General features: G+C 36.6%; 1 protein-coding gene and 1 long non-coding RNA gene across 2 annotated transcripts; both read right to left on the bottom strand.

Moving 5' to 3' along the window:
• Positions 1-8147: 8147 nt before the first annotated feature.
• Positions 8148-10595, bottom strand: LOC107700060 (uncharacterized). The gene is made up of 3 exons (XR_001635514.1): positions 9814-10595; positions 9407-9464; positions 8148-9135 (listed from the first exon to the last, which is right to left on the bottom strand). It is a non-coding gene; the product is annotated as an uncharacterized LOC107700060 (long non-coding RNA).
• Positions 10596-10990: 395 nt separating this feature from the next.
• LOC107700064 (threonine--tRNA ligase, cytoplasmic) lies at positions 10991-22160 on the bottom strand. The gene is made up of 19 exons (XM_016501573.1): positions 21964-22160; positions 21593-21658; positions 21044-21234; positions 20392-20515; positions 20043-20164; positions 19280-19397; positions 19101-19165; positions 18386-18464; positions 18057-18203; positions 16838-16936; positions 16372-16538; positions 15955-16117; positions 15442-15579; positions 14603-14680; positions 14417-14517; positions 14136-14240; positions 13973-14045; positions 13754-13868; positions 10991-11330 (listed from the first exon to the last, which is right to left on the bottom strand). The coding sequence occupies exons 1-19, from the start codon at positions 22018-22020 to the stop codon at positions 11182-11184; spliced, it is 2157 nt and encodes a 718-aa protein (XP_016357059.1). The 5' UTR covers positions 22021-22160; the 3' UTR covers positions 10991-11181.
• Between the last annotated feature and the right edge of the window lie 1933 nt (positions 22161-24093).

Below are 24093 nucleotides of genomic sequence, written 5' to 3'. Positions count from 1 at the left end.
CTGCTGGGCTTTGACAGGCTTTGACATGCATATAGGCAAAATTCCTCCCATCAACTCACCAGCATGAAAATTACATGCTCAATTTTGTTTGGTCGTGACATTAAAACAGCAATAACCTGCTGAGACTCTGACTGTTTACAATTTTTTTTTGGTTGATGCATAAGAAAATAATCATATTATGAAATTATTATTATTATGAAAAAACCTACATGTTATGATTAAATACGGCATATATTAAAGCATAATATATATTCCTATTTTTTCATTATACTCATACGAATATTACAATAATAAAATAACATTACATACATTATTTTATCTTGCATTCATTTATTTATATAGTTAGTTAGTTAGTTAAATAATGATTAAAAAGGGTTGTCCTCTTTAAGATATACCAGGACTTAAAACATGTTTGATCTTAGAGATTATATATACTGTACATACAGATTAGATAGATAGATAGATAGATAGATAGATAGATGGATGGATGGATGGATGGATGGATGGATGGATGGATGGACAGACTAATGCACCAAGTACTTTTTTGTGATGAAGTTTGCTTGCTTTGGGCAATGTCTGTAATGCAGCAAAGGTTTCATTCATAGTTTCTTTGTCTCCACTTCACATATTACTAGAGGCAACTTCCGCCATCTCTGAGGGCTTCGTAATTTAAGGTTGTTTTAATCAGTTGTACTGCTTCCAGATCCCACACACTGTAAAAAGAGCAACTACAAATCATTTTAAGATGATGATGCATCTTGTGAAAAGGCAAGAACAGAGCAAGCCTTTAAGGTAAATAATCGTGTGTGGCGGTGGCTGTGTGTGTGTGCGTGTGTGTGTGTGTGTGTGTGTGTGTGTGCGTGCATGTGTGTGAGTATAGTGAAACCCAGGTGTCATATGATAAATCTGTGCTGAAATGTTCCAAGATCATTCTAAAATCCCCTAACAACTGACTAGAAAAACAGTTTACACTGAGGTCACCCTGGGCCAAAACAACAGGTCCAACTTGTTTAATGTTTTTCATGCAATCCAACATGAGAGGAAATATAGATGTTGTAGTGTGGTTTATGCTTGTGAACTAGTTTTAATAAGGCTTAATGCTCATAGTGAACATTAAGTGTAGTTATGCACCGTGACAACCACAAAGTATTTATGTCAGTCATGGTGTTGTCTTTGAGCAATCTGATTACGTAACTCACGTTACTTGTAATGCGTTACCCCCAACACTGATCATACATGTACTATTTGAGATAAAAGTGTATTATTTGTTATCAGAGGCGGACAAAGTAGTTAACTCCATTACTTGAGTGAAAGTACAGAAACGACTTTCTACTTCGAGGACCTTGATAGAAATGTAGTGGAGTGAAAAGTACAATATTTGTCTTTCAAATGTAGTGAAGTTAAAGTCATAAGTTCCCAGAAAAAATAATACTCAAGTAAAGTACGGATACTCAACAAGTGTACTTAAGTACAATACTCAAGTAGATGCACTTAGTTACTGTCCGCCTCTGTTTGTTATGAAAGCTGTTTAAATCATCATTTAACAATAATTTTAGGGTTTATGGAGTTACATTGTCATGGCAACAAAGTAAAACTGAATGGTAACATTTTACAATAAAGTCAGATTAGTTAACTTTAATTAATACATCAACTAAAAACGAACACTACATTTGTTCCAGTATTTATTCATCTTTGTTAACATTAGTTGAAAAATGCAACTAATTATTGTTAGTTCATGTAAGCTCAGGTCCATTAAATAATAGTAACAGATACAACTTTTGATTTTAATAATGTATTAGTAAATATAGAAATTAACATTAAACTAAATGTAATATATGCTTTAGAAGTACTTTTCATTGTTAGTTCATGTTATCTAATGTAGTTAACTAAAGTTAACAAGTGGAACTGTATTGTAAAGTGTTACCAATTGAATTTAACATAGAAAGGGTTATCAATTTTGTTCACATTAACATTGTTAACATCCATGTTGTTTGTGTCTTGTTGTTATTTTATTAATTTATTTTAACGGTTATGAATTGGCCCATTGTAGGGGCTTCACTGTAACCCAGATTTGCTTTAAATGGACAGTGAAAAATTTTGCTGTAATTAAAATTTTGCCACATGTGCTGTTGATTGATCTAAACTTTTTATTCAACCTGGAATATTCCCACACAATGTCCAAATAAAGATGCAAAACTATAGCAGCTATAACTAAAATGTTTGCAGTAGCTTAACATGCTATTTTTGCACTTTTGCCTCTTTTACAAGACTAACAATCGGCTCAAAACATCACAAGTTTTTCTTTAGTGGAAAGCTAGTGACATCTGTTTGGTTATTGGCTTCGATTTTTTACAGTTTTTTCCAAAAGAACGTGAGCGAAAAAGAAAAGGCCATAATGGGCTTGAAACTGAAGTAGCCCAGAAAAGCCTTTATGGAAGTGCCAAATATGAATCATTGTGGTCCGGATGCCAGACGGGCCTCTCCTGTGTTGCTAAGAGAGCCCCCCCTCCCCGTCGAGGAGCAGCCAGAGGGGTGGTGAGCGGGGGGCTAAGTGCCTCAGATGGCTGTACAGTTTCAGTTGTGTTAGATATGACTGGATGCTCCTATTCCTGTAAAGGCTACCTGGGTGGTCCGAGGCGGGGGGGCTGGATTTTAATACTGCCACCTATTAGCTCCAGTGGGCTGTGATTTATGCAGCTGTCAGCTTGAACTTCATCAGGCTTGCAGGCCCCGGTGAGTTGTGGGCACCCAAATCGGGACCCGAGCCTCCCGGCTCTCTCTTAAGGAGCTAAAGTAAACGTTCCTCCTAGGGAGGGAGAAAAAGCAGAGCGAGAGTAGGAAGAAAAAATGAGAGGAAAATACTCGGTGCATACCTCTGTCTTGCTCAGTCTCCCTTCTAAAATATGTCCCCTTTTGAATGTTTGGCCTGTTGAGAGGCACAGAGAGAGGGTTGAAAAAAGATGTTTGAAATCAAGCGTAATAATTGTTTGTGTTTAGACGCCAATAAATTTGTGTATGCTTGTTGACATTATACCCATAGAGAGTTTGCACTTACACAACTTTTTTGTTTTCTACATGTAGACCATGATGTAGAAAGAAGCAAAAATAAAGTAAAAACTCACAACAAATGAATTTCAGTTCCATTAAAATAATTTCATTTTAGCTGTTTTTTCTTTACATGAAAATTGTAATATGAAATTAAAATGAATTTGTAAAATTCTAAATAAATAATGCTGTTGCTTCGCTGTATGTAGGCCGTTATGTAAAATTCAATTGAATTTAACTGAACTGAATTGAACTGAATGATGTAAAATGAAGGAAAAAATAAAGGAAAATTGCAGAATTCAAAACAAATTTATTTAAATTGTGTTTATTCTTGACAGCTCTTAACATTAAAATTCTAAATTAAAAGAAAATGAATGTACAAAATTAAAATGTCTGAAATAAAATTAAAAATCAAATGCTGTTCTTCAGCTGTAACCAATCAGAACAGGACATCACTGGTTGGATCGGCTAGCCAAGAAAGACCAGGGGCAAGTTCAAGCTCAAACCGGTGTGCAACCGGTTTGCTACTGCCTTCTCAGCTGCCATAGTTGCAACTCTTGCGTCATCAGAACAGGGTGTTCAACGCACCACCGTTTCCGTTTAAAAAACGTTTTGCACCGTTTTTGTCGGGGCTGAACGCAGCCCAGGTATCATGACTTGAGCTCTGGCGCCACACGTATAATCCTTACAGTCAATCAATTATCCTGATCTGGATTCCTGGCTATATGTTCTGCTGGGGCATCTGTTATTAATAATTTAAGACTTTGGTGGTAGAAAGTACTTTCCTTGTTTAAGAGTAATAGCAGAGGCATCATGCCCATTCAAAGTGACTGAGTGAAAGATTTTTGAGCCAAGTGGATTTTGAATGCAGCTTCCAAAAGACAAAAAATAGCAGATTAATATTTTCTATATTTGATACAATCACACCAGTGTGATTATAACGTTCAGTGCGTCATATCATCAGCTGCTAAATTAAAATATGCGTTTTCGCTGGCTGGCGCTGAGCCAGAGACAGACGCGTTTTTACAGCCCTGCGCATTAACCAATCACACACATTGCTGTTGAGCTTATGAATGCAATGGCCAATCAGAGGCGTTCAGATGAGTCATCGCTAAAATGCCGGTGTTTTCTTCACTTGCTCGCTGACTGAATACCTCTTTCTGGCGAATTATCTCGTCAGAAACAGCAAAGTGCAAATGAGTGTACTAATCTGTAAGATATTAATTTCATAGTGTAAACAGCTTCAGAGATTTTAATGAGAGTTTTTGAGAGTGCTTGAACTAGATTGCTAGTGAATGTTCTTTGATAATGTAAATGTTCTTTGCTCTCTTTCTGTACAATGAAAGTGTCATGATTAGCCTAACTTGCAATTTTTTAAATTAAAATTAACTTTCAATGTTAAATTCACATTAAATATAAACTCAGTCGTATTAAAAATGTCATGGCATGACATCCATATCTGTTAATTAAGTAAACAGACAGGTTTTTATGCATAGTTAATTGATAATTACATTATTAGGGTAATTTGACCATCGCCCACTATAGATCAACATAATCTAGGTGAGAATCAAGATATTTCATGATATAGTTAATGCGTTTGGGGATGTTTCTAATAAAAAGGAAAAAATAAATAAAACATAAGTGCTGTTGTGGCTGCTGTGTGTCACATGACGACCCCCCCCTCCCCAACTCGCACCCCCTCAAAAATAATTAGTGCATGACGCCCCTGAGTAATAGTAAAACAAACCAAAGAATAATCCATAGCCATTATGCTCTGTTTGTTCCACTTTGCAAACACACTACATTCAACAAGAAATCTGAATTTATTATACTTTTTCTTGCAGTCTCGTATCGTGTCCCTTTAGCAATCACAGCTCATGCTCATTTTTCAGTTATAAGTTTACAATTATCTGCAAATCAAATCAAATGATCTGTTCAAAAGTTAGGGTAAGATGTTACTCAGCATCATTCAGCAACAAATTGATCAAATATGACAGTAAATGCATTTATAATGCTACAAAAGATTTAAATCATTACCAAATCAGTATATTATATGATTTCTTAAGGGTCATGTGACACTGAAGACTGGAGTAATGGCTGCTGAAAATTAATCTTTGCCTTCACAGGAATACATTACATTTTAAAATATATTAAAATAGAAAACAGTTTTTTTTTATTGTAATAATTTTGTACATTGCTGTTTTACAGTATTTATTTAAAAAAATGCAGGTAGGCATATGACACTTCTTTTGTCTTACAGAACCAATATTTTTGTAGTATTCAGTATTATGATCTCATATAATCATAATACTCATATAATCTGAAATCAGTATTACAGAGTTATCTGTCAAGAAACTCTTTTAACAGGATAGTTCACCCAAAAATGAAAATTCTGTCATCATTTACTCAGCCTTGTTCCAAACAAATGTGAATTTCTTTATTCCGCTGAACACAAAAAAGTGATTAGTAAGAATGTAGGTAACCAAACAGTTTTTGGTCATCATTGATGTCCATAGTGTGTGTATGTATGTATTTAATTGTAAAAAAAAAATTCTCCACACTATGGAAGTCAATGGGACAAGCAACTGTTTAGTTAACCACATTTTCACAAATATCTTCTTTTATGTTCAACAACTTGAGGATGAGTAAATGATGTCAATATTTATTTTTGGGTGAACTATCCCTTTAAAAGGCAGCACAGGCCTCAAACATTTTGTCAGTCCAAACACTTTGCATTGACAGATGAGTTAACTGACTGAGAGATGACTGTAATTTGTGTGAATGAGCACATTAGAGCCTGAAGTGAAAGTTCCATCCAGCCATAACCAATGGTGTATGTATAAATGTAAATTTCTGCTTTTAGACAAGCACTTTCTGCATACATTATGGAAAAATACCAGTATACTGAATCCTTGTTTTTTTTTTGGCATAGTGGCCCTTTAACAAAGACAGCAAGCGAGTGTCAACAGAAGTGTTTCACATCCCTCCTCACTTTATTTTACATGTGGGAAAATGTGCAACACAAAACTCTCGGTCACTCAATACTGCTTTAATCACCAATCAAAATAATGGCCTGATCTCACCACAGCTTAATATAAAACATCAGCAACACTGTGAAGAACACGTCTCTTTTCTCTATTCATTACGAGGAAGGTGTTAGCACTAGCAGGGGGTACTCGCTAATTGGCTCGCTAATTATGTGGCATGTCCTGTGGAGGAGGTTTTGGAAGCTTGTTGCCTGAGCACCTGGAGTGTTTTCTGATTGGAGGTTTTCTTGACAAATGATTTATTCATGTCATGTCATTGGTCAGACCTCTGTAGCCACAAGGCACAAATTAAGGATGTAGTTTCGAAAATGCCCAGGTCACGGGCCACAAAGACTGAGCTCATTTATACAGTGGGTCTTTAACAGTGTAAGAGGTCAGGCCATTCATTTGGATTGCCTTTTAGTAATTCAGTGTAAGTTAATGTAACGTGTTTTGGTAAAGCTATAACTTCAGTATATATCTAGAATATAATTATATATATATGCTCTTTCCTTAAAAATATATCAGAAAACATATATTGCTCTTTTTTGTTTTTGTCTGTATATATCCTACATTTAACATTCTCTTTTAATTCTTCAGTCAGAAGCTTTGTGAGGGCAAGTCTCTTGCAATTATATATGCCCAATTTATGATGTGGTGAGCCTGAGTGCAAATATTTGGTTTCACTGTGTTTAATCTGGGGATAAACCCATATTATGTACTTCAAAGTTGCAAAACGCGTGCACATGCGTGGAGTGTGATGCTCCCCTCTTCAGCCAAGCTGCCTGTGTAGTGGTTTGCTTAATTTGCATCGGGTCATGGGCAGAGGTCATTCTTGTGATTTTGCAGAAAGGCTTTGCTTGAGGTCACCAACAAACTTTCCAGATGTGCCAGAATGTCATCAAACTTGCATAAGCAGAACCATGTAATTTTGTGACATTATATTAAAGATGGCAGTTTGGTTTCCCAAGCAAAAACTTAATGGGTAACTCACCATAATTTGGGGTTTTAGTGACATTCGTATATAAAATTCGGAATAAAATAAAATATTTTTTTACAATTAAAAAAAACAACTTTTCTATTTCAGTATATTTTAAAATGCAGTTTATATCTGTGTTGGCAAAGCTGAATTCAGCATGAATACTCCAATCTTCAGCATCACATGATCCTTCAGAAATCATTGTAATATGCTGATTTGCTGCTCAAGAAACATTTATTATTATTATCAATGTTGTGTAACTTTTTTTTCAGGATTCTTTGATGAATAGAAAATTCAAAAGATCCATATGTATGTGTGTGGGTGTGTCTGTCTGTCTGTCTGTGTGTGTGTGTGTGTGTGTGTGTGTGTGTGTGTGTGAGGGATAATGCACCCGATGCATCCGGTGGTTCTTGGTTTCCACATTGTGCATTAAAATCATTTAATTCACAGCCAACTGTGCATTATCCCTTACATATTTCATGTAGTTCAAATAACTATTGATATGCATCAAGCTGTGTGAGAATGATTGAAATGCATTATTTTTACTTCTCTTAAAGTTTCGCTCACTAGCTTCTCTCCAGAGGTTAGCTGATGAGCCATGTTGCTGTTCAAGTGTGCTGGAGACTCTTGATTATGAACAGTGAACTCAGGCAGCCCTCATTGTTCTCCTACACTGAGTTTTGTGTGCAGTCGAGGCTCAGTTTGTTTAGCTCAATGGAGCATTCTAACCCCGTATGGCCAGGTGCCCCGATGAAACATATGGTGAGAATCTACCCCAGGCAGGAGATGGAGGATTCATGGAGTGCTTATCGGCTCTCTGCTATATATCACTTAGGACCAGGTGTCAATTGAAGAGAAGAGTAGAATTCAGTCCGTCTCTGTTTCTTCTTCCCCTGTGGCGTTTGTAATCTTGCTGAGTATCACCACCGTGTGGATGTCAGAGCAATAGCAACAAGTGACGCATTTCCTGGCTGTGCACAAATAGCTGTAAAAATATTCTGAAATTGTGAGGATTTTACAAATGACTGCATAAAAATATATAAGAACACACTCCACTGATTCGTTTAAATTTTTATTCATTTTAAAGTACAGTCAAATCTTTTTAAAACGTTAGGCTAAATGTGAAAACAGAGTGGAATGCACATACATTTTTGGAAATAACATTTGTGTTGGACCATGGATAGAAATCATATAAGGAAACAGTATTGAAACAAACATCTGAAAATTAGAACGCTGCTGTTGTCCAAATATCATGGTCCAATTTATTATACATGTGTGCAAAAGAAAACTTGCACTGTGCTGTTTGTTATTGCATTTTGAATGAGGTAGAGATGTTATCATCCCTGCGAGCATGATAAAAGTAATGCATACTGAGTTTCTGAAGGACCTTCACTTATCAACATTTCAAAAGCATTGGCATGTTTTTGGGAAAAAAAGCACCAATGACATTTAAAAAACAAAAACTATTTTTTTTTCTTGTTTTCTTGTGATTTCATAGATCATACAACAATAAAAGCGCATGCAAACAGCAATAGCATTATTTTCTCAAAATTTCTCAACTTTGCATAGCATAATGACGCATCCATTTGTGCTTAACTGAGGAAACATGTCATGATGAGCTGAGGTCAATAAAACTTTATGCTGTCACATTCCCTGGTGTAGCTATGATCTAAACCTGCATCTACCAATAAATCATTAATAAGGTAAGAATACCTAGGTGAGATCAAGAAAAATATGAAATTGTATTCTTGTGACTAATTAAAAAGTGCCAAAGTAACTTGACATCACAGTTATGTACAGCTGATTTTGTTTTAGGTTAGTTTATTATTAATATACAGGTATATTACCAAAAAGAAAAGGTAAACGTGTCATCATCTTGGCATTTGGTGATTATCCACATTGTGATGAGACGCTACTTCTCTGATGGACAAAGATTTTCACCTCTATTGTTGAGGTTATTGGATCATTCTGTCCAAATCGTATGGAGGCCATAGCTTGGAAGAGCTGGGCCTGAAATTCAGTCTCTGGCTTTGCTTTCTCCTGTAATTGCTTCTCATTTGGAGTGAGTTCATTTCCTTCAGGTATCTAAATAAGTAAAATACATTTATTTATTTTTTACATTTACATATATGTATGCAGCAGAGGATTTAATTCAAAGTACAGGTGAAAATTATAAAGTAGAACAACTGAGGTTATGATGAACTTGCCCTGTATACAGTAGGCCTATACTGCTATTATTATGATAATATTATTATTATTGTTGATTAACTTGTAGATTTTGACGAGGTATTTTCGCTGTTGGAATAATATACAACAAAAAAAGGACAACAAAAATTATGAGGAAAAATATTCTTACTTCAGCAGACACTCTTTGCAGCCATACTTTCTCCTCGTCTGTGAACTCCATCGCAGAACTGAAACCAGTAAATCATTTCTCACTTAATAATAGCAAACTATTATTATTAAAAGAAGTTCTTGAAAGAAGTTAGACATTAGAAATTGCTTTAAAGGTAAACTTTAATGTAGCCTACATGTTTCAAGCAACCAAGGTTTTACTGTGCGCATAAATGAAAGTGAAATTAAACAGTATAACCAACTATCTTGTTGTTCTTTAAAATAGAGGCGTTATGCATATTGCTTCCTTACTTTATATAGGTCGGCTTATATAATGTACAGCATTAATGTCCTGTCATAAGACGTCTCTTTCTATAGTTCTTTCATTCACTGTTTCCCACACATATATACAAGATGATTTTGACTTACCTTATAAGGGAAATCATCCTAGCGCAAAAACATATTTGTTTTCTTCCGTTAAAAGCAGCGCCGAACTGCGTTTAAATGGTAGTTAAAGAGCATGTCTGTTCAGCAGAACTTCTTATGAGTGAACAGAAAAACACAGAAGTCTATTTGTGAGTAAACATCCTGCAGACAAAACCACAGCGGTCGAAACGCCCGGCTGCAGAAGGGTACGATGGGGAAAAAATTGATACTTTCACTATAGCAGTTAAAATACATTCTAATATGTCCGAAAATATTAAAACACTCAAGTCATCATCTCGTTTACTACTGGCTCTTCTATCCGGTTAGACGAACGATCTGAAATCAGACGATTTCTCATAAATCACCTGAACAACGCAAGTGAAAGTGAAAGTAACAGTGCGCTTCACGTAAACAACTACGTCTACTCCTGCAGTGTGTTCTCTGCACCACTGTTCATGTTGATTACAAGTATTCCAACAATAACAGCTTCGACATCTATTTGAAGACGTTATAGCAAAAGTGATACATAAAAGAGTGGAAAGATATACCGTTTTATTTAATCTCAACCACATCAGACAAGTTACCAGACATTATTGTCATTTACCCATACACATATATTGATAGAAAAGTCCCTTTCCTATAACATAGAATAATGACTGACAAATTAACACTCCTAGGATATTTTTTAGTGTTTTTTTTAAAGCAAAGTATTGACAATTTATAAAGTCTAGAGACTTTCAGACAATTGAATTAGTTATAAAATATTTAGTGCCGTCAAACGATTAATCACATCCAAAATAAAAGTTTTTGTTTACATTATATGTGTATACTGTGTATATTTATTATGTATATATAAATACACACACATACAGTACATATTTAGAAAATATTTACGTTTATACATATATATATTCTTATATTTTATATTATAAATATATTTAATATATGTATGTGTACTGTGTATATTTATTATGTATATATAAATACACACACATACAGTACATATTTAGAAAATATTTACGTTTATACATATATATATTCTTATATTTTATATTATAAATATATTTAATATATAAACATAACATATTTTTCTTAAATATATACATGCATGTGTTTGTATTTATATATACATAATAAATATATACAGTATACACACATATTATGTAAACAAAAACTTTTATTTTGGATGCGATTAATTAATCGTTTGACAGCACTAAAAATATTGTCAATGATTTAAAACCGGAGCCCCTGAGCCACACAGATCCAGCTGAGAAGTTATGGATCATCTATGCAGAATAGCAGCACGCTGCTGCCCAGCGCTATTTGAGCATATGGCATATGAAGGAAGAGTTGACAGGAGGTTTAGGGAGTTCAGAATTCCTCCTCTGCGTTTCGGGTTCTTGAGGCCTTCAGCTCCTTGAGTCGCTCCATGCAGTCCGTCAGACTCCTCTCTCCGTGCACCTTGTTGTCACGAGTCCTAACGTTCACGGTGTCACTGCTTTTCTCCTTCTCACCCACCACTGTAACGCATCAATCGTAAAAGTTAGGATCACAATGAATTCATTACAACTACAATGTCTGTGTAAACATATATGCTGCTGACATTGTCAATTAAAATATCAGGGAAATAAATTCACATGCCATTTTAATACAAGCTACTGAGAAGCGGTCATGGTTTGCTAGTGTCGTTTATGGTTGTATGAAACAAGGCAATTTTGCACAGAAGCATGCAGTTTTCTTTGAATGCGCGAGACCATTCATTAGCCACCATAGGTAAATAACTAGAAAAATTAAGTATGTTAAACGATAAAACTACTTGCACTACAACACATTGAAAGCCTTGCATATTCAAATGACAATATATGCAGACAAAACAATACCTAAATAATTTACAGTAGTAAACAGGAACAAAGCATGATTTTTACACATTTTTCTCATTTAAAGGTAGGGTAGGTGATTTCGGAGAGGCTAGCAAATAGCAAGATCCCACTGTAAGAATTACAGAACCTCAGACACTTTTGGCGCTTTTCCACTGCATGGTACGGCACGGTACGGTTCACTTTTGGGGGGGTTTTCCACTGGGTACAGTACCTGGTACCTGGTACTTTTTTTAGTACCACCTCGGTTGGGGTTCCAAGCGAACCATACCGTTACCAAAACATGACGTGTAAACTCTGCTGATCAGGGATTGGCCGGAGAGAGAATCGTCACTACCTGCGTCACTGAACTTGCGACACAAACACAAAAGAACCGCTAGATTTAAATCAGCACAGCCAGCGAAGGATTGAACGCAACTGTTTTGAACGAGCGCACCTTTTTTAACAACCAAAAAGTGTCTGTTTCGTTGTCTGTTGAGGAAGTACAGACATTCCTCTCGTTGATAGCAGAGGAGCGGATCCAGCAAGAGCTTGATGGGGTGACGTGGAATGAAAACGTTTTTTAGGAGTAGCGGCAGTAGAGGCGGCGCAACTATAACGACGTGAATAATCCCGCCCACTCTAAAGCGATACTAAACTGCAGTGGAAACGCAAACCGAGCCGAACCGAGCAGTGCCGAGCCGAGTCATACCACGCAGTGGAAAAGCACCATTAGATCTTCTGAGACAGACAATACACACACAGTGCATTAACATACAGACATCTGTTTCCACATCTCACTAAGAGAAAATGTGGGAAAACCATTCTCACATATGCATTGGTTCCAGTTGCCCATCCCTGCCTTATAGTTTAGTTATTTTAATCCTGTAAGAATTACAGAACCTCAGACACTTTGATCTTCTGTGACACACACAGTGCATTAACATACAGACATCTGTTTCCACATCTCACTGAGAGAAAATGCGGGAAAACGTCTCTCACATATGCACTGGTTCCTCCTCATCCCCTTCCTTCCCCTCACCCATCCTTCCCTCCACTCAGCTCACACAGAATGGTCAATAGTAGAATATAATGTTCTACATGAATGCAAGTGATATTTACAGTCATGTTTGGTGTATTTGAATTGTCTCGGGGTGAGTGGTATCCGCTGATTATTGTTTTGAGATTTAACTAAATTGTACATGGGTAACTGTAGGGGGCTAAACAGAACTACTATTTAAATAATGGCAAGCATGGGCGACCTATTAAATAGTATTAGTCATAACCTCTGGCTAATGATCAAACTGGCGAGTTTGTGATCGTGGGGCCCACGTAGAGCGGCCGACGTGAGGCACACTGAGCGACATAGATTCCTAATGAACGAGTAAATATAAAGTAAAGAGTTAACTAGAATAACCAAATGTCAGAATAATAGTAATAATTAGAGACAGACAAACAACCAATTTGCCTTTCAACTTAAATTCGAGGTCATACTAAAACGGAGTCAGATTAGATAATAAAATGGAGTCAGATTAGAATTGAATTTAAAATTGAATAACTTTGCATGCTGAAAAGACCGAACAGCCACCACTGGATACCTTCCTCGGGCCAAGTGCGTGGACCTTACACCACCCTCCCTGCGAATCACTCTCTAAAGCCACACCTCCTCCAAAACACATGAACGTGCACAGTCAGACCAGAGGCTAACTAACCAGCAACACGATGAGAGACGGCGTTGGTGGAGGGTTGAATGCAACACTGTCAGATTACCTCACGTCTCATTCACCGGTGAGAAAACATTACAGTACAAAGCACATAATACTACAATAATAACACCTTCCATTCCCGCTTGGTCTGCAGTGTAATGGAAAGCACTGATGATGTATCATGTCTGTGCAAATAGGGTGCGCGGAGGTATGTAAATACATACATTGACAGGAAGGTAGGACAGACGATTTATAATACATATAAATACATTTAGACCACTTAACTTAGTGATTGCTATCGGGATGTAAAGAGACTTTAAACCAGCATCACAAAAAATGTTTTTGAACCAAATCCTTTAAACGTTATGCAGGATCACTCACCTAAAATGAAATTGTACTGAGCTAACTGTGCATTCCTGATCTTCTTGTTCAGGGTGCAACCTGGGTCCAGATCCACATCAGTCATCAACCCTCCGCTGTGGAACTCCTGTTGTACCTGAGATTGACAAGGGATTGTTTTTGATAACAATGACCTGGCAGTTTATGCTGGGATTAGAGCTAACAGCTACTAGTGTGTGATCAATTGCAAGCAGAGCGTACTTTCTGGGCATATTCATCACAAGTGGGTCCAACAGGAACCACCATCACCTGACGTGGGGACAGCCACAGTGGCCTGTGGGAAACAAAAGCAAGAGAATTTGGTATACGCACATATGGTCTGTGACTAAACATGATCATGTCAGAGTCTCCGCCTTAGCCGTACCACTTTCCCCCATAGTTTTCAGTCAGGATGGCAATCATTCGTTCCACTGAGCCCAGGATCGCTCTATGGATGATCACGGGCCTCTTCTTGTCATCACCATCATGGCTGAAGAAAGACAATGTTTGGGTTACAAAGTCAGCAACTTGCACTCTTGAAGATCTTGAAAGTTAAATTCAGGAGGGGTGTAGTAATCAAATATAACCACAAAATGTCACTGTTGTACAGGGAATAGAAACGAGGGCTCTGGATGTTCTCTTACGTTCTACGTTGAGTAAACATACCTTACAAATGTGAGATTGAAGCGAATAGGCAACTGGAAGTCCAGCTGAATGGTGGCACATTGGTGATACCTGCCGATGGCATCCTTTATCTGAATATCAATCTGAATGACAAAAAGAGAAAAATGAGTATAAAGTAATTTCTTAAGTGTTCATATTTAATATTATGCTTGCTTTATCTTTTTGTACCTTTGGTCCGTAGAAAGCTCCATCACCAGGATTCAGAACCCATTTCTCTCCGAAATCATTCAAGCTGTTCTCCAGTTGCTAAAACAATTAAAGAGGGCTTAATGAAGTCAAACTAGGTAAGATATGCATGATTTGTCATGCATATTACAAGAGATGTATTAAACACTAACCCCCGGTTTCACAGACAAGGCTTAAGTCTAGTCCTAGACTAAAATGTAATTCTGAGCTGTTTTAACTGAAAGAAACTTGCAATGACTGATCTTAAAATATATCAGTGCCTCTGTTTTGTCTCAAGATGCACACCAGTAATGTTTTTTCCTAAATACGTTTATAAAAATTACTTAAATGTCCTAATTGAACTATGGCCTAATCCTAGCTTAGTCTAAGCCCTGTCTGTGAAACCGGGCCTAATACTGTATTAACAACTACGTATATTAAACACTAATAGTAATAACACATTCTTACAAATTGATGAGATGGCAAAATGACACCTCAAAATACACTAGCTGGTAGGATTTTTTAAAAATAAATTATTTCATTCAGCAAGGATGTATTAAATTGATCAAATGTGACAGTAAAATACATTTATAACATTACAAATGATTTCTATTTCAAATAAATGCTGTTCTTTTGAACTTTCTATTCATCAAAGGATCCTGAAAAAAAAATGTATCACCTTTTCCACAAAAATACTAAGCAGCACAACTTTTCTGATTTCTGAAGGATCATGTGACACTAAAGACTAGAGAAATGGCTGCTGAAAATTCAGCTTTACCATCACCCCAAGCTTTTGAATGGTAGTGTATGCACATTGGTTCTTTTTGAGTTTCAGATTCTACCTTCTCAGCCTGGTCCCACACTTCAGGTTCTCCTAGGAACTTCTCTGGCCTTGTGGAAAGGTTCAATTTGAAGGTGAAGCCAAACACATCATACACTGTACGCAGGAAGTCCAGGCAACCCTTTATCTCAGACTCAATCTGTTAGGTAGGAAAATGGTTGAGGAGGTAAGATGAGAAGAAAAATGACCTCTTGATTGCAATTCAAACAAACAAATCATTAATAGGCTCATGAACCAAACATAGATCTTTAAAACACCGAAAAATGTAGGGCTCCCACACCATTAAAACAATAAGTTTCCATGGCTTTTCCAGTTATTAGTGATTACTAAATCAGGATTATTAAAATAATTCTACAGAGATCACTAATAAAGAGCATAACCCAACAAATGTATATTCAAATTAGAAATTCCACTACTTTTTTTAGGTTTCATTAATTTCAATGACCTCTCCCAGTATGTGAACCTTGAACAAGGCAAGTCATAAAAAAGTATCATGTATTCCAAAGTAACATGCCTGGTCCATAGAGCAGAAGATGTGTGCATCATCTTGCTGGAAACGTCTGACTCTGGTCAGGCCAGTAAGAGCTCCAGACAACTCATTACGGTGCAAGACCCCAAAGTCAGCCAGACGCAGGGGCAGTTCCCTCCAAGAGCGTGGCCGGTGATCAAACATCAGACTGTCAAATAAGGGACAAAAATGCTATGATAAAGAAAATTATTGCAAAAAAAAAAAAAAAAAGGATTTTCTTTGCTTAAATTTCTGCATTTAGGGATACTGTCAATGCCTAAAAAAAAAAAAAAAAAAAAAAAAAAAAAAAAAAAGGATTTTCTTCGCTTAAATTTCTGCATTTAGGGATACTGTCAATGCCTGTCATGATTAACAAACACTTCAAAACTTCTGTTGCTTAGTGAATATAGAAATATTTTGTACCAGTGTCCAGGGCAGTTCATGGGTTTAAGAGCAAAGATCTCCTTCTCCACCTCAAAGGAGAACATGTTTTCACTGTAGTGCTGCCAGTGTCCTGAGGTTTGCCATAGTTTGCTGTTGTAGATGTTCGGTGTGACCACTTCCTGGAATCCCCTCTTTCTGTATTCACTCTACACAATAAAATATAGCACAGAACAACAAAAATGGTCTGTGAAAATGCATAAATATTCAAGTGGTTTGCTCACAATCATTAACGGGGTCCTTGAAGTGGACCAACCTATCCATTACATGGTCTACTGAACCGTGACATCCATAAAATGCAATTTAGCATATCCTAATAGACCTCTGCAAACCTTGCACCACATCACACCCTTGTTTGTTCGGCTATTGTATTTTTTTTTTTTAAATGGATGATATTGGCCCTGTAGTAACAGAATGAACTACGAATTTGAAATGGGGGGAAACTCACCCTAAAAAACTCAATCAGCGTATTATAGATGTAGGCTCCTTTAGGCAGAAAGAAACAGCTACCGGGGCTCAAGTCGTGGAAGAAAAACAAGTCTTGTTCCTGGAAAGACAGCAAAGAGAGAGAGAGAAAGAGTGTGTGTAAAACAACATCAAACGTGAGAGAAACAATAATTATACAGGGCAGGAATCTAAACAAGAATACAGGAGGATACAAAGGAAAAGAACAAAAAGTTAAAACGAGCAAGAGAGACAAAAAAAAAAAATAGGACAAATGGCTGATTATGCTATTGCTTTTGTTGTGACAAAATGTTCCCTGTGCACCCATCAGCATACCCATGAACAGATGGCACATTAAGGAGACAGACATCTGCCTTCTTTATGGGCGCAGTCCCTGTTCTGCCTTCTTTATGGGCGCAGTCCCTGTTCTCTCCCCACCCAGCCCACCTATCAGACCTGTCGTCAGTCACTACAGATTCGAGAGGGGGGCAGCTTGCTGCCTGAGTCATTAACACACCAAGGTGTTCACATGTCCTCCATTGTGAGCAGTTGGTCCCCCAAATGTTCAGTGGAAAATGGCTTTTTTGTAGTCATTTGTACACTGCTGACTTCTTATAATTATTCACTTCCTGTAGTGTAGATGCGCATACATGTTACTGCTGGATTACTACCATTCAGAAGTTGGGGGTCAGTAGTTTTCTTTTTTTGAAATAAATTAATACTTTTATTCAACAACAATTCATTAAGCAAAAGGGACAGCAAAGACATTTATGTTCCAAAAATTTCTATTTCAAATAAATGCTGTTCTTTATATTCATAAACGAATCCTTCCAAAATTTCTACAAAAATATTAAGCAGCACAACAGTTTTCAACATTGATGATAATAATAATAAATGTTTCTTGAGCACAAAATCAGCATATTAGAATAATTTCTGGAGGATCATGTGACACTGAAGACTGAAGTAATGGCTGCTGAAAATTCAGCTTTGCTATCACAGGAATAGATGACCATTTAAAATATATTACAATAGAAAACAGTTATGCAGTAAACAGTGTATTTTATAAAATAAATGCAGATTTAGTGAGCACAAGAAACTGCTTTAAAAAACTTAAAGACTTTTGAACAGTAGAGTATGAAAGACTTTTTGATTAAGATTTTATTGTATGTATGAGTCAGGTTTTGATCATGTATGAATGTACACTTTCACACATTTACACATACCCTTCCTAGTTTGCGATGATCCCTGTTCTTGGCTTCTTCCTGGAATTTCTCCCATTCTTTCAGCATCTTGGGATCAGGGAAAGAGATGCCATAGATCCTTTGGAGGCTCTCCATGTCAGCTTTGCCCTCCCAGTATGTAGAAGAATTCTGTGATGTACATCTTATGCATCATTTGAGATTACACATCATGCCGTAGGGATAATATGCCTAATGTACAGGTTGGGATAATAGGACTGTGGAAGGGAGTTTTAATTGAGAATAAGTTTAAATCGTTGAAAGGTTCTGCAAGGATACTGGGGAAAAATGTAAAAAAGTGCCAAATTGTGCACCTTGTGGATCTTCAAGGCCTTGATCTTTCCTGTATGTCTTACATGAGGCCCTCTGCACAGATCGATCAAAGGTCCACACCTACAGAACCAGCAGCAAAATGTGTAAATAAACTAAGCTATAAATATACTGTATATATACTACCGCCGTTCAAAAGTTTGAGGTTGGTAAGATTTCAAAATGTTTTTGAAAGAAGTCTCTTTTGCTCACCAAAACTGTATTAATCTGACCAAAAATACAGTAAAAACTGTAATTGTGAAATATTGAGATTTAAAATAAATGTTTTCTTTTTGAATGTATTTTAAAATATAACTTATTCCTGTGAAGGCAAAACTTTCAGCATGAATACTCCAGTCTTAAGTATCCTTCAGAAATGATTCTAATATGCTGATTTGATGCTGGAGAAACATTTCTTATTATCAGTGTTGAACACAGATGTGGCTTTGTTTCTTTCAGTTATGCTTTGATTCAGGATTCTTTGATCAATAGAAAATTCAAAAGAATAGCATTTCACTTGTAACATTGTAAAAGCCTTTTCAACACTTTCAATCAATTTAATGTGTCCTTGCTGAATAGAAGTACTATTGTTTTCAAACCGCAAACTTTTGAATGGCAGTGCAACAGACTTTTCAAAAGTATGAAATAAATAAATACATACATAAATAAATAATACAAAACACACACTTCAAAGTGTATGTTTTGCAACCAAAACCATACCTGTAAACTGTAGTCGTTGGGGTGGTAACCTTTTCATTTAGGATCCTGCACTTGAACTTGTTGTACTAGAAGAAAAGCATAAGCAGATTTCACTAGTCTGAACTTCAAGCCACTCGAGTGTTAAGGGTTTATTCATAGCATGAGCTCATATTTCTCGCTCTTAGAAAGGAAGCACATACCTTGAACATCTCCAACAGAGTCTCCTTCTTTACCTCCAGCCTCTCAAAGGGTTGCTTCTCTTTGATGATCTTCTTACACAAGTTCTCCAAACAGGGGAAATCATTACTCGATACACCTCTAAGAACCAGCAAGCGAGGAAGGGAGAGGATAGAGAAAGCATGTTTCGTTAAAAAACATAAGCTCTTTTTAAATAAAAACTAGAGTGCAAAGAATTACTAAACATCTCACAGATGTCACCAACTAAAGAAACTTTAGTCTACCAGAAGTCATCTTCTATGACTATTTTGGACCAGACAGAGCCACACTAACAAACAAGACAGGGCTTGACGGTGCTATTATCAAAATGAATCACATTTGCATAAATTGGCTTTTAACAAGTAAACTACTGCATTTATGATGTTCCTTCCAGCTTATCTAAAGCCACTGCACTGATTCTGGTCAAACAAAAGGTCATGCAATTGCAAAAAGGAATGAAAAAACTCCTGAACAAATTAATAATATGTTTTATTTCTTGACGAGCTACTTAGCATAATTTCTAGCCACAGATGAATTAATGTGACTTTCAAGATTTGACTGATAGTTCTAAACAATAGATGGTAAATGGACACAAGAGCGACTTGCATTAGCATGGATGATTTGTGAGAAGCATATTATAATTCAGCACCTGTAGTCTGCTCTGTAATACAACAGTTCTGTTCATGAACACCCCAAATCATTCTAATCAAAAACAAATTTAAAAATCAGAGAATATGCTTGACTTACTCATTTTCAAGAAACATATCATAGTAAAAGCCATTCTCAATGGGTGGCCCGTAACAAAGGCATCCTCCATAGACTCGCTCCATGGCCTCTCCCATTATGTGGGCACTGGAGTGCCAATAAACCTTAAGAAAAAAAAAAAGTTGAAAAAAAATATGCAAATATTTTTCAATCTCGATGAGGTTTCAATCATCTATGCAATAAAATAATTCATAATATAAATATTTTCTTTATGCTTACAAATGCACTACTCTGGTGACATTTCATTTGTGGCGGGGTCACTGCTATTGTGGAATAGAATTCATTCAAATGAATAATGCAAATGCAAACTTGAAGAAAACTCTAAACTTACTGCTTGTGCCTCTTCGTCGTCGAATTTGAGAAGCACTAGACTGCAGTCTTTCTCTAAGGGCCTGTCCAGATCCCACACCTCATTGTTCACTTTAGAGATCACAGTATTATCAGCAAGGCCTTGGCTGCAATGAAGTGGAGGGGTTTAAGTTTAACATACACTTATATACAACACAATTTACACGTCATTAAAAAAAATAAATTTTTTACACTTCACCTCTGCTGTTCTAGCTTGTTTTCTAGTCTAGCTTTCTAATAAACCAGGCAGTTTAGACTATGAATATGTTTGGCTGTTCTGTGACAAACTCCTTATGTTCCTCTATTGTAAGTTGCTTTGGATAATAAGGTCTGCTAAATACACAAATGTAAATATTTGACAACTGTATCCAATGTCCCACCCCAAACTCACACCACTAGCTGAGTCAATATGTAAATATGAATATATGCCAGATCATTAAAAAAAACAGAGCAATGTTTCGACTGCATGTCATGAAGTCTCAATGTTTATAACTTGTCTATATAAGTATTAAAATGCATACAGGACCTTGAAGGCAAGTTTACAAATCATTCACAAATGTCATTGGTCCAAGCAGCTTGGCAACATCAGAGTTGAAAATGCTTGCCTATTTAGTTTGGTTTAGTTAGTCACTAACCTGATGCCACAGGCAACCTGGTATGGTGTGGTCTTCCAGGACTCCCCATCGACTACTGTTCCGTCAGGCAGCGTGATCTTGATGGGCTTGCTGTCTTTTGCTGATTTCTCAGCCAGCAGTGCATCATGTTCTGCCTTCAGCTTGTTATAAACGGACAGACGTTCCTCGATGTACTGTGGTGGAGGACTCAACTATGGTGAAGAAAGAGACAAAACTCATATCATCACGCTACCACTGTCCATTGTTTTAAGGGTCCGTCACAAGTATACGTATCATGATTAATAAACCATAGCACAATTTATCATTACAGGAGATATACTGTCTTTACAATTATGAACCAAACCAATCCCATCCTCCTCTGGCAAGTATATTTAAATCAATGCACATATGGCAAATATTTTCTAGTTACATATTGTGCAGGATACTAGCCACATGCTTAATAATGCACTTATTAGATCGTACAGAGAATGGCATCTTTGAAGTCCATTGTGGAATATGCAAGTGTTGCAATACTACACAACACAACAACAGAGTAATACAAGCACCAACCTCAGCCCTGCCACCTGCATCTCCACCAGCATTCTTGTTTTTCTTCTTTCCTCCATCTTTGCCGTTCTGAAAGAAAGGGTGCGACGTCCATTGGTTATTACTTTCAACTGTCAATTAGTTGTTCATGTCAACAAAGAAAACATGTCACTCCACCCACAGTAAAGTGATACAGAAACAAAACCTGACTGCAAAGCTATAAATAAACAGAGCATATACTGAATATCTATATTGCACAGCAGTCAGACAAATAACGAGAGCAGCTTGTCGCAAAAACTATAAAAACAAGGCATTCAACGTTTTGACAGAAACATGCCGTGACTGTCTCTAAGGAAATCACTAGCTAGTCAGCTAACTGCATGCACATCTGATACCTTCTTCTCGTCCATTTTCAGATCCTTCATTTGTTCGGTCACGCTCACATCCGCCATAATTAGACGAAAATATCACAAGCAAGAGCAAGTAACACGATCTAACAATTTACAGATTTGTACAGTCTTTAGTCAGGACACCGGCACACACGTTTCCCGGATATTTCAGGGAATCCAATGCTGATGCAACAATATGATGTTTTTCGGATGTTATCCGTGATTGGTGCTTCACTGTGATTGACGTGAGTACAAACCAATCAGCAGGCAGAACAGTTCATTTCTGGCGCAGTAAGATGATGCAACTCGAACAGGCTTTTACTGTATGTACGTCGGTAATGTTATTGCTAATTATATATATTGCTAAGATAATATGCAATTTTAGTCAGAGTAATAATAACAAGACGAAGTTTTACTGTGAGCTTTCCTCTCAAATGTAAAATAAAGGGGTTCAATTCGAGAAGCTGTATAAAAGCAATGCATTCTAGTGGCACCTAGTGGGCAGAAATGAGAAGCACAACGATTAATAATAACATAATATGACACAGTGGTATACAAACAGCACCTTAGAGGCTACTTACACAAAATGCATTTGTTTACATCTAGAATTTATAGCAAACCTGCTGGGTACGACACATTATTCACCTCTAACTACTACTTCTACTTCTAACTTAGCATATTATTTCATAAGCAAGTCTCTTGAACTGAAAGCCCTTGTGGACTGGAAAGTGTATACTTTATCAAACGGGGAGAAGAGGTGTTTGTGGAATTGAAGAGGCGTCATTAGAAAGCAAAGGGTTTTGTTTAGGATCAGGATGTACTAGAACATTTAATTATTTTTTATTCACTTAGCAAAGTTAGGTATGTTGTAGATTTAATTCTGCAAAAAGTTTGGGACTTGTGCTACTTTTTACAAGGGCATTGAAGCTGTTAGAGATATTGATATTTCTTTACTTTATTTTTTATTTTCTTTTGAAGCTTCTGATCATATGTGTAAGGAATCAACTCAAGCGAACATCAACACAGTGCATTAAAAGTCTATATTATTTATTTATTTATTCACATGCTGGTCAGAGCTCTATAGTGTCAATGTTATCGGTGTGTAATAGCAGGGCATGTACATTTGCTTCATACTCCGTTGAGAAGGATTTACATTCATTTTGAAAAACTAATTTTTCAGCATGGCTAAACAAAGCTTGTAAACTCAAGGGTGTTTTGGACTTTGAATGCCAGTGTAAATAAGCCCCATGGACTCAAACAAAATTGCAGTTGCACCCTTGGTGCAATGTTTGGAAATCGTTTTTCATATGATGCATAGCATAAAGTAAGCAAATTGAATTGCATGTAACTGCAAAGAAGTGTGGTGAAAGTCAGGTCAGGTTTCATGCCCTTACACTTGTTTAAGAAGATGAGTCTAGTGTGAGTCTGACCTGAGGGTCTCTATTAGATATCTTGGAATTCCATGGTCCAGAAAGTGCATTTTGAGGCCATAACACATTTTCCTTGAAATGACTCCTTGCATTTATTGGATTTACAATATTGGATCACAACACAATCATCAACATTCTGGTTACTATGACACACAGATGGAAATATGTAGGTGATAATTTTGAAATGATGTATAATACAATACAAAGGTTAAAATAATTTAATAAATGTTAAAACTATCAAAAAAGTCAAGGACATCTCTGACCTACACTTTGAAGCCTAGAAAGAAATATTTGTACATCAGGGTCTGTATCTACAGTTTAAAACCGCTTCTCTCAAAGGATAGGCCAATGGCTTATGCAAATTCACCCTGTGCATGTCAGTAATTTATTCTAGAGAAGTCACACTGGCTTCAAACCAAACCATTCGCCTTAGAAAAATACTTCTGAGACATAAGGAAGAAAGAAAAAAAAAGAAAAAACAACAACAAATTGTGTTCAGAGGATTATTTCTTGTGATGTCCTTATGGTAATTGTGCAGCCGCTTGAATTGTAGTTTTTTTAATTGATTGTTACGGTCTGACTCTTTAATGGTAATACATTCTTTTACGGTTGTGCAGGGAGTTTGTATGGTTGTGGCGTCTCGAATTCAACCCCAAGGTAACTTAAAATGATGGATTCTGAACATTAACTCAAGGAATGAATCTTG

The sequence above is a fragment of the Sinocyclocheilus anshuiensis genome, unplaced genomic scaffold, assembly GCF_001515605.1.
Source record: "Sinocyclocheilus anshuiensis isolate Anshui unplaced genomic scaffold, SAMN03320099.WGS_v1.1 scaffold983, whole genome shotgun sequence".
NCBI classification, from domain to species: domain Eukaryota; kingdom Metazoa; phylum Chordata; class Actinopteri; order Cypriniformes; family Cyprinidae; genus Sinocyclocheilus; species Sinocyclocheilus anshuiensis.
Note: the sequence above shows the minus strand (reverse complement) of the source record. Positions and strands in the feature narration are given on the sequence as shown.